Genomic DNA, 11,623 nt, shown 5'->3' with positions numbered 1-11,623 from the left:
CGCCTTATCAGTGCACACTCACACACATACACATAAACAAGCAAGCGGGGTGTGTTCGGCGTAATGTGTTAAATTTTACGCATTTTTAATTCCCTTTTTATAGTGTGTGTGTGTGTGTGTGTGTGTGTGTGTGTGTATATTGTGTGTGTGCGGCGTCAATCACAAATATTTATAGTTGCCTTAAAAATGCCAACTTGACTGATTTATTAGCCAAGCCGCAGCCTTCATATGCTCGCCAATGTTTGTGGTCCTGATTTATGCCAGATTGACAACTACGCATCCAGGAACAATGGAGCAACTGCCTAGCCCACCATTGTTTGTTTCGCTCAAAGAACTATAACATTTTTAGGGACTCTCATTAAATGGTCATGTGCACGAGGGTGACTTAATGATTACCAATAATAATATTATAAAGATTAAGTGTAAGAAAGTTATTATATATTTAACGTCACGAACATTAATCATGTATATTATGACGCAAATGAGCTCTATGCTAAGGTTTGCCAAAATCTATATTCGATAACTTGCCCCGTTTCCAAGCAACCGATAAAAATCGATGTCGAAGCCCTGTTTTCTTAGCAAATCTCTTTAGTTTTAACAGATATCAAACCGTCAAACAGTCATCAAACCTGGTATAGTCATTAATTGAAAGCTGGTCCATTTTGTACCCTTTTAAAAATCATCATGTTGTCCCAAGGAAAACTGTATAACAAATCCACAACCATGCATGAAAAAAAAGTGGAAACTGTGATGAAAACTTAGCAAAACGTAATTAGCTCATCTCTATTTGCCATACCACTAGTATTTCCCATGCCAAATAAGATCATTTCCACTTATTAGTTTAAAGTGAAAATAATCAATTTGAAACAAGAGCTAAGATTTTAAGATGCCATTACTCTCCAGGGCACAACCCACAGTCTGTTCCAGAGACTGTGATTTTTATGGCAGTACGAGACATAATGTCCGCTCGTCATGTGGGTGGAGGTGATAAATCCGCGTTAAGTGCACACTTAATGACGCACACAGGCACACAGCCAAAGCGTTTGTCCGGACCTGGGATCGGGCGCTTCCGTTTTTGACGCATGCGCGACGCGTGGGATCCTCGCGGCTGTCGATCGTAAATATAACAATTTGTTGCTGAAGCTGCGCTTTGTTTTAAGGTCGCGCTCCGCATAAACATAAATTGCCAAGTGCCATAAATTTTTATCAACTTCGCCGCCTGGCCACGTGGGCGTCAACCATGCTAATTGGATGTACTTGGCCGTTAAAACATATAGTTGGGTTTTTGCAGAGAAAGCTAAATGATATAGTTAGCATTTTCACGCCTTTGCTTCGTGCCTAATCGAGATTTGTTGTTGCGGGTCGCAGCAAAAGTTCTTATTAAATAAACACCGAATGCCAAAGATGCTCAAATGCTACACTCAAAGAAAGTTTTCACCAAGAAAATAAATATTTTTTATCAGCTTAAACAAATGTTCTTGTTTTTTTAGTAAAATTTCTATTTGGTTTCTTAACTTTGACCAAATAAAATTAATTTTTTTTAACGAAGACATTTTATAAAAAAAAAATTGTTAAAAATTGTTGCTTAAAGAAAGTTTTATGAAAATCGGGAAAAATGAAAATGTATCTTGTTTTTACAAAATTGTCTTCCGATTTAAAAATATTCTATTCTGTTCTCTTTTCTTAACCTTTTTTTATAGAAACATTTTCCTTTAGCAATTTTCAAAAATTTAGTAAAAGAAACATTTTTTTTTTTTTGAGTGTACTCTTGGCTTTACGATTCTTTTTAGCGCCCATAAAATTAGAGATTTTACGAGCTCTGCCATTATTTGACAGTAAACAAGCGTCAACAAGAGACGCGCACACCAGGTGACCAGGCGTGACAGATTTGCCTATCCTGGCCCCAGATTGCAGTTGCACCTCGTTTTTGTTGACCCGACTTGTCAGATGTCAAAACTGTTGATGGTCGTAAACGGAGCGCGGGGCGTGCTCAACCTCCGAATGGAGGCCGTCATCAAAGTGCCTTTTATTGTTCTTTAATTGTTGAACTGTGTTCCTTCATATGCGTCCATAAAACTTAATTTTATGTGAGAGCATAAAGAGAGTGAGAGCCATTGGCATTTCACTGCCCCAGCGGCGGGACGGTGCGGGCCAACCATTCGGAATAGTCGCAGGGACCCGCTGTTTTTAGTGTGGAAATCACTTAAGCGCGTTTACCGAATTTACGACTCTAACGATTGTAGAATCGTTTCCGTTTTACGATCTGCCGCTATGCACATATATCGTTTAAATGATTTAAGACCATTAGAAGTATGTTTAAGCTATGGGTAATAGGCAAGTCCATGCGTTCACATAGAAATATTTTGAATGAATATTATAAAACCAAAAACCAAACTGCATTAAAAACATGTTAAGGGTAAAAGTGCGCGACTATTAGATATATTTAGAATAGTCTCAGTTCTTAACCTATATGATGGGTCCTCCTTTTTTTAGGGGCAGTACATATTATGTGGGAATCAACCGAATAAGAATCAGACAAATGACTTCAAAATTTAGTTAAAGAAAAAATAATTATGTTTAGAATTTATTTATTTAGCATATGTCAAATATATAATAATATATAGAGAGTTATAGTGAACTTCAGTAGAAGAATTTGAAAAGTTTTCTAAAATAATATTTAATATCTTTCTTGAGCTGGTTCGAGGTTCGGGGTTTAGTTTATTAAAATTTAAAATTAAAAATAATTTTGTTTTAATATATAATTTTCTGATATACTTCATATCAAGCAATATATATTAAAGGAAATTTGAAGTATAAAATATCGATATATATCGAAAATCGGAAACTCTATGTTTTATATATAAACAGTCTTAAAGCAGTTAAGAGTCCAAACTTTTCTACTATGGAGTTCACTTTCCTTCAAGGATTACCTTAGATCTCAATATATTTTATTACCACGGGAAAAGTATCGCAAATATGCATTTATTGTGATGCCAATCAATTACCGGAAATATGTTATTTTCAAGAAGAATTGCGAATGTAATCGTTATAGCCAAGATATTCTTAATAAAGATGCCTAACCATTTTATGCAATGCTTTGCAGTTTGAGTTTCCCAAGAAATTCCTGCACTAATCGAGTTGAATGTTATTTAGCTGCTTCGACTTCGACTGCCGACACAAATTTTGCATTTATTGGAAAATTAAATAGATTTCCGCTTGTCTACTAAATATTTAGCGGTTGAGTCAGCGACTGGGATGGCATAAAAACAGAAAAATCTCATATCATATTTATGGCCAATAAGCGGCAAGAGAGAAAGAGAGAGAGAGGTGAAGATAGGCAAATGCAATCAGAACACTAAATCTGATGTACGCAGCTAATTGCGCATAGATTACCAGATGCATGAGCGATATTAAATGCCGCCCAATGCCAAATCCATTGCCGGTTCCTGGTCCCTGGGCGCTGGATCGGGCGCCGACGACGATCGAGCCGAGAGACAGCTCAATGAGAAATTGCGACAGAGACAACTCTATTTGGCGGTTCGCTGTATGCTGGATGCTCGAATCGCCAGGGAATGGCTCGGCGTGGACCGTTGCTTATTTATTTCGAATTGACCCATTTGGTAATATTCATAATTTAAGTACGCACGAAAGCCGCCGCAACAGCGCCAACAACAACAACGATAACAACAACGACGTCGTCGCGGCCAAAGAGCCGCATAAATTCTCGCGCCCCACACTGAAGCTTGGAAGCTTGTAAGCTTGAAGCTGGAGAGATCAGGATCAGTTGGCGCGGCCGCCATTTGACTTTATTTGCGATCGCTGCGCTGTCATAAGTTGCCGCCAAATTGTTGCATTGTACCTGCTGCGTGCGTTGCCTCTGCCACAACGGACGCCCAACTCCCAGTCCATCTCGGCTAGCTTGTAACTCAGAAATCATTAAAAGTGCGAGATACTTTATGAATTCGTCGTGGGCCGCAAAACGAGCAGTCAGTGGGACAGGCGGAGTTGGCGGGCCCTGGCCTCGCCTCGCCTCGCCTGGATTGGCGTGAAATATGCACATAAAATGTAACTGCGAAGATCCTCGCCTTAAATGCAAAACTAGCCTCCACTCAATCCCCAATGCGTATCCGAACTGTTCGCTGAGTTATTGTTAACGATTTGCAGTTAATTTCAGTCCATAACTTTTCAGTTCCATTTCATGGCTTGCCTATTGACTTTATTGACTTTATTTTGAATGCTAATGGCTCGATCAGTCCATCAATTGGCATATTGAAAGTTGATCGGGTCGAGAATTGGCCGTTAAATGTGCATAGATATAATTATTTGTCAGTTCTTTAATTTGAACCTGAAAGCTTTCAACAGAATTGATTGCATTGTGCAAATTAAATAAAGTTTACATCGCGCTTAAACCCATAATCTATAATATTAACAAAAGTTTTGTCGGGTCGAGGTTAATGTTAGCCGTTTTTTATTTAAATAATAAATAAACTAGCCATTTCAAGAATCTCCCGATTCTCTCATCAGGCGACTTTGTTCGAGTTAAACCTTAGCTATTTTTTATTAAAATAATAGAAAATCTAGCCAATTCCAGAATCTCCCGATTCTACCATAAGCCGACTTTAGAATTGCAAACGCCTCTTCAAAGCTTTATCTTTAATATTGTCAAGCAGAGAATTTCGTATATTTTCAGTTAACTCTTCCAACTAGAAATTGCCACAGCTATTCAAATTGTTTGCAATGAAGATTAGGGAGCTCAAATTTATCCACTTGGTATATTTATCCTGATGTTAGCTGCTGAAAATATCACTACTTCAAAGTGTAAGCCTTTCTCATACATTTTCTCAAAATGTATCGTGTTTAACAGACTTATGCCAAAAACTTATGGGTATTCGCATCTGAGGACAGATGCTAATTCGCAATACGTTGTTTTTTTCACTGTTGCTGCTGTCGATCGTTTCGCAAACAAAAATTATTTACATCATTATGAAATGAATGCAATCGATTTGCATATTTTCTTTTACGACCTCAAGTAATTTACCATGCAGAATTTATTATTATTTCATTTCTTGATTTCGCCCCGTCAGCTGCAGTGGGGCTTTTGTGGCTGTTTTATTGTCGCAACTTCTTCTGTCGTCTGTCGATGTCGTCTCCCAGGTTGGAGCCCTGGTTGGCCATTGGCATTGGCCATGTGTCATTTGCATGCTGTGGCTATAATTGACTCCCAGATCTGGTTGCTTACCTGGCTCGGTATCTTGTCCGGCAAATATCTGCGCCTGGATCAGTCATCAGCTTTATGTGGCATATAGTTTTTATTATTTGGTTCGTTCACGAGAGCATCGTAAAACTTTTGATGACGTTCGTCAAATTGCAGTTGTCGTTGTCGATAATGGTTGTTGTTCCTCTTGTTGCTGGTTCTTGGTTGTTTGTTGCAGCTTCTGCAGCTTCTTTTCCCTTTCTGCCATAAAACTACATATTTATGATGTTTCGTTTTTAAAAAAGCTAACTAATAATTTAGGGCATTGACCTCATTTGATTTTATATTTAAAAACATGTGATCTTAAAACTTGTACCACGAATTGTTGCTAATATTATACAATATATTATAATTACAAATTAAATATTTCGCTTTATATTTCGAATGTGGATAACTAATAAATACTTGGCTCGGGCAATTCCGGCCAATACCAAGTAGTTTTTAGTAGTTCCGAAATTCCCAGTAGGCTTTGCTGTTTTTGAGCTGTGGCTTCTTTATAGTACATGAAGAAGCTTTCGAATTAAATTCATTCGTTCGTCTGCTGCTGACGCAGATAGTTCAAAGCAAATTAATTTAATTTCCGATTACATTAATTAAGTTTGTGCTGTGTTAATTTTGTTGTTGTGGCGGTTGTGGAAATGAATTCACGTCGACGCTGGCGCGAGGATTCTCCGGAGGATGCCGAGCCCGTGGAAATGGGCAGCCGTCCAAGCAAGATGCCGCGCCGCAACGACCACAAGGAGGTTATGGGCACCATTGAGAACCTCATGGTGAAGCTGAGCGACAATAGCGCCACGGTGCAGGGACGCATCGAGGATCTGAGCTACTATGTCGCCGATACGCTGCACATCTACAAGTGGGACATACTGCGCATTCTGGTCGAGTGCGTCGCCTCGCATCCGATGCAGAGCGGCGCCTATGCGACCTTTGTGGGCCTGGTCAATGTGCGCGACTATGAGTTTGGGGGCGAGTGCCTCAATTGCTTGGTGCAGCAGCTGCTGAAGTCCCTGCTCGAGGGCGAGTGGACCAAGGCGCGCAGCCTGGTGCTGCTACTTGCTGATCTGGTCAATACGAGTGTGCTGACAGTTGGCTCCATGCTGCAGCTGCTCAACGCGCTGGCCAATGTCTGCGAGGAGGAGGCCTCGCCGCAGAGGCGTCGTGACTTCTATGCCCATTTGGTGCTCGGCACCCTGCCGCTAATCGGACGCGAGCTCTACGAGAAGAAGGAGGTGGCGCTTCAGGCGTTGATCAAGCGCTTGCAGCTCTACATGAAGAAGGAGCGCACCTGCACGGACGGTGTGCGTCTGCTGCGCATCTGGAGCAACGGGGATGTGCCGCAACACGATTACCTGGAGCTGCTCTGGCAGCAGATTACGCGCCTGCTGCGCGACAACTGGATCGAGCAGGAGCTGCTGCGTCCCTATGCGCCCTTCGATGAGACCCTGAGCACCGCGCTGCAGCATCATCTGCCTGCACTGGAGCCGCCACGCTATGAGCCCGACACCGTGACCTATCCGCGCCCCTGGCTCGTCTTTCGCCTGTTCGAGGTGAGCGACTTTCCGCCGGATATGCGCATGCCCGACGAGCTGGACATTGGGCGACATGCGATCGAATCGCACATACTGGAGACGCTGGAACTGTACCATTTGGAGCGCAAGATCTGCGCCGAGCGGCTGCTGGCCTATTGCGTTGCCAGGCCAACGCTGGCTATGGAGCACTGCATTGTCGAGGTGCTGTTGGGGCAAATGCTTCAACTGCCCAGCTCGCCTCTGCTGACCATCAACTATGGCGCCTTACTCATCGAGCTCTGCAAGCTGGTGCCCGATAAATTTCCGCGTGTGGTCGCCCAGGCGGCCGATATGCTCTACACGCAATTGGAGTACATGAACGCGTCCAGCTTTGATCGCTTTGTCAATTGGTTCTCGCATCATCTGAGCAACTTTCGATATCAATGGAACTGGCAGGATTGGGAGAGCTGCACCACCGTGCCGGAACTGCATCCCAGCTCCATGTTTGTGCGTGAGCTGCTCAAGAAGTGCATGCGGTGGGTACCATGCATATTTCAGTAACTTCTAGTCGGATATACCCGACTTGTTTTCGTTGCAAGAACAGTACAAAGTAGCTGGAATATAGATTTGCTGATGACGAGGGCGATAGATGTAGAACAGAATTTTGATCTATTTTGAGGAGGAAATAAATTAAAAACTGAATACGGAAGATAGGTTATAAACATATATATATATATATATATATATATATATATATATATATATATATACGGTTAGATTATATTATATTAACGGATAACAAGCGACTATTATCCCGCGCAACATTTTACTTAATTGGGTTTTGATCCCCAGTTAGTCAGGACAAAATTGTGTGTTTCCACTTCTTGAAATCTACAAGACACTTAGTTAAGTAAAAGTGAAGACCTTATGAGCAGGGACAATAAATGTATGTACCACATTTGCATTAGAGGAAAACTTAGCCTATCAGCATTTAGTCCTGCGGGGATTCATTCCTGCCGTACCTTTCCCACAGCCTCAGCTACTATCAGCACGTTGTCCAGATGATGCCGATCTCCTTTGCGGCGCTGCTGCCCGTTTCGCCGGATCCGAATTTTAAGTACATTAATGAGCTGCTGCCCGGTGCCAAGTTGGCCAAGCACCTGCTGGAGGCTATACGCAGCAAGTGCGCGCCGGAGCTGCTTGGCGGTCTGGTGGAATCGACCACAGAGCTGGAGGACGCACTCAAGATCAATGTACTGATGCAGACGTTTCTGCATTTGGGCTGCAAGTCGTTTACACACATATTTTCCATCTTCAGCAAGTTTCAGGCCGTGTTGAAGGTGAGTTTTCTTCTGGTAGTGGGTTGCCAACTCATCCGTCATCCAACAGATGTTGGCATGCAATGATGCCAACCAAATGTCCATGCTGAGCGCCCTCTTCGAGCTGTGGGCCAGCAACGAGCAGGTCAAGTTGGTGGTGGCTGACAAATTGATGAAAATGCAAATTGTGGGCGCCCACGTAATTGTGGCCTGGGTCTTTGATCCCGCACTTAAGCAGGAGCTGGTCAAAATGTACATGTGGGAACTGCTCAACCTGACCGTTAAGTACACCAAGTTCCATCGACGCGACAGCGAACAGGATCAGGCTTCACGCCTGGAGGCCCTGCTCCTAAATATAGTCCAAAGCTGCGTTCAAGTTCTTACCAAGCATCAGCCAGCGAGCCAGGAACTGGAGATCGATTACTGGTTCGACTGGGTCCAGGGTCGCCTGCAGGAATTGCTGTTCAACTACATGGAAGATGTTCGCAATATTAGCAGTAAACTGCGACAAATAGCAACCGAGCTGGAGGAGTGCAAGCGCTTGTCCAATATGTTAAATGACTACTTGGACTATATACAATAGGCATAAGTTATGTGATAGTGTGTTCTATGTTATTACAGAAATATTATTTTCTGTTATTAAACCTTTTATTATTAAACTTTCTAAATGCAGTCCTTGGTAGGAGGAGTTGTCTCAATAGTTATATACAGCTTACGAGGGTTAGTTTCTTATTTAACTAAATAACGGAAAGATCGTTCCTTTGGCAACTATATTATATATTGATCCGATGTTGATGATTTAGCTTATATGTGGAGAGGATGTTGAAACGACTAAATACGAATTTTGATTTTAATATCTTGAGAAAACAAGGTTTTCCATATAAGAACCTCCCTGTCAATCAAATATTTAGACAATATGTGGAGGCTACAAATTATGATTTTCATTTAAATGAGATCATTCATTCATTCAATTAATAAATCAAACCTTAAACAGCCATAATTATAAGATGGCTTATAGAAGATATTATTCCCGGATCACGAAGCAACAGAAAACATCAAAAAAATCAATTGAGCGAAAATTAACTAGTAAGTTACTTTTAAGAATCCATTTTAGCAGCTACCTGAGTAGCTGCCCACTTGCTTTAACAAGTTTTCAGTTGTTTAACCGATTCTCAAATACAAATTTCATGTTTCCAAGAATAATTTGAAAAACTACTTTACCGAATTTTCTTTTCGATTTTAAATTAACTTTTAAGCTAAGATTTTGATATTTCTGTTAATGAATCTACCCAGCAAAGCGTTGGAATTTTATAACGCCCATATATCATTATCAATTTCTTAGTCTATTTTTTTTTATGTACATATCTGTGCATGCTGTTCCTGGATTTGCCAGCCAACCCTGCAGGCAGATTTGCCGCCCACAAGCCCATTTATATAGGGGACCGCTTGGGTTTGACATAAATGCCATGTTGTACAGTATGTCTATTTGGTGTTCAACTGACGCCGATGGGTTGCACAAACATGTCGAGTTAGAAGCCACCTACACCCGCCCCCGCGCAGCCCACTTGCCACAGCAGAACAACATTTACCCGTGCCTTCTGTATCCATATGCTCGTGTGCATGTCTTTGTGTGCGTTATTTCGCGCTTGTGGTGCTAAATTGGGTGATAACTCCTTTTTAATGGTTAAGCTTTTCTTGTTGTTCTTGTTGTTGTTGTTGTTGCTGTTGCTGCTGTTGCTGTTCTAAGTTTTATTTTTATTTGCGCCGCTAAAACTCAATTTTCGAATCAAACAACCACGAGGATTTCTCGTCCACATTGTCCCAGGCATTTGCCAGCCTGTCGCATTGCTCTGCTTGCTGATGATGGCCTCAACAATGTTGTGTTCCCTTGTTTTGTTGCTCTGTGTGTTGTTGTTGTTGCTGTTGTTGCTGTTGGTATTGCCATTGCTTTTATTGTTGTTGATGGGTGCCGTTGCCATTGGTCGTCGTCGTCGTCGTCGTTGTTGTCACAAATGCAAATAATGGCACAATTGTGCTTGTGCAGCTCTTAACTGCTTTTATTATTTAATTCCTCAATATAAGTGCGCTCTATGAGTATGTATGTGCCACTAACTACACACATATACACATTGTAATCACTCGCATATCCGCATGTGCGAATGTTTTTTACTTATTAAACATTTTTCTCAATCGAATGCATTTGCATTCATTCGTTTGCTCTGCTTAAACATTTTAACCAACAAAATATAAATAATAATATTTATATTTTTTATATGCCATAATACGCCTAATTTGTTTTAAAATTTTGAATAGCATACTTTTGAGAGTTCGTTTTAAACATCACTAAAATTGGAATATTTCATTTTATTAATAAAAATTATTAATTATAGCTATTACTACTTTTTTTTAATAACATTATTTTTACCATACCATTTTTACAAGAATTTTGACCAAAGAATAATGTTGCCATATTTAGATGCCAAATTGATTTGGAGGTCAAGCCATGAACAAAGAAAACTCGTATCAAGTGATTTTTCATTTAGTTGTTTTCGAAGCCGATCGGATAGTAAATCTTAAAGAAATCTAAGGCCATGAATTTTAGAAAACAGGTAAACAACAACAAGGTACAAATTGCATTCGACTTATGGAGCTAACTCTTCGAAATTGAACTATTTATGCAGTAGTATTTGTTGCATGTTACATACACTGGCAGAACTGGAACATACCCTCAATACCATCTTTTAATGAGTATAGAAAATGATGCCTGTCTCAGTGTAAACCCTTAAACTTATTTATGTCATTTGTGTCAGCTTCACATTTGGGCATTTCCTTCGCAGGTGTCTCATTAATTTCGAATCGCTTGTCTTGACTTTGACTTTGAGCCTGGTACTCAGCACATAAATTGCAGGATATGTGCAATTAGATGGCAATTAGTTGTTTAAACGCCTACGACGCACACTGGAGGCGTGTAAATATTTGTATGTGTAATAAGCAATTATCATGAATCACTAGACGCACACGACGCATACTCACACACGCAAGTGGCCCAAGTGTTGCCACACTGTTGAAAATCAGACAGCCCGCTAATTAGGCATATAAAAATTGGTGAGAGCCAAACAGCTCACAATAGTTAGCTGACTAGAAAGAGAGAGAGAGACAGAGAGAGAGAGAGGGAGAGTGCGGGAGGGTACTCGAAGGAATAACTGTGCATGTGTGCCAAGGCACGTTAATTATTAAACAAACGCGCGTTTATCACTCGAACAGCATCAACAATGGAACGGTTAGAACAGTCTGGCTCAATATGGTGCCTGTCGCGCGTCCTCGTTAGACGGTTGAAAGCATAGCAGGCGGCGTTGCCATATATCCCATATTACGGTATTCAACAATATCCAACATGCACGTTCAGTTTCACGTTCATATCATCAACGGCAGCGCCAAATGCCTTGACATCCGCCCACGCACATGGAGAGAGAGAGAGAGTGAGAGAGCGAGAGAGAGTGCTTGTTGGGCTGGGGGCTGTGCGAATTGTTATGTTTTTCGTA

The 11,623-nt window shown here is 41.1% G+C and overlaps 1 protein-coding gene across 1 annotated transcript; it reads left to right on the top strand.

Annotated features, from left to right (window-relative positions):
• The first annotated feature begins 5,770 nt into the window (after window positions 1-5,770).
• On the top strand, window positions 5,771-8,759 carry LOC115759057 (nuclear cap-binding protein subunit 1-like). The gene is made up of 3 exons (XM_030699882.1): window positions 5,771-7,298; window positions 7,796-8,102; window positions 8,152-8,759. The coding sequence occupies exons 1-3, from the start codon at window positions 5,893-5,895 to the stop codon at window positions 8,662-8,664; spliced, it is 2,226 nt and encodes a 741-aa protein (XP_030555742.1). The 5' UTR covers window positions 5,771-5,892; the 3' UTR covers window positions 8,665-8,759.
• Window positions 8,760-11,623: the final 2,864 nt, after the last annotated feature.

Source organism: Drosophila novamexicana, unplaced genomic scaffold (genome assembly GCF_003285875.2).
Source record: "Drosophila novamexicana strain 15010-1031.04,08,12 unplaced genomic scaffold, DnovRS2.1 tig00000193-arrow-pilon, whole genome shotgun sequence".
Classification (NCBI taxonomy): domain Eukaryota; kingdom Metazoa; phylum Arthropoda; class Insecta; order Diptera; family Drosophilidae; genus Drosophila; species Drosophila novamexicana.
This window is presented reverse-complemented; position numbering and strand designations above follow the sequence as displayed.

What these genes read in the sequence shown, in the direction of transcription:
- LOC115759057 (XM_030699882.1), top strand. Translation starts at nt 5,893, where the DNA reads ATGAATTCACGTCGACGCTGGCGCGAGGATTCTCCGGAGGATGCCGAG. An exon ending in CTGCTCAAGAAGTGCATGCG is followed by an intron (nt 7,299 to 7,795) that starts GTGGGTACCATG and finishes CCTTTCCCACAG; the next exon opens with CCTCAGCTACTATCAGCACG. An exon ending in AGTTTCAGGCCGTGTTGAAG is followed by an intron (nt 8,103 to 8,151) that starts GTGAGTTTTCTT and finishes GTCATCCAACAG; the next exon opens with ATGTTGGCATGCAATGATGC.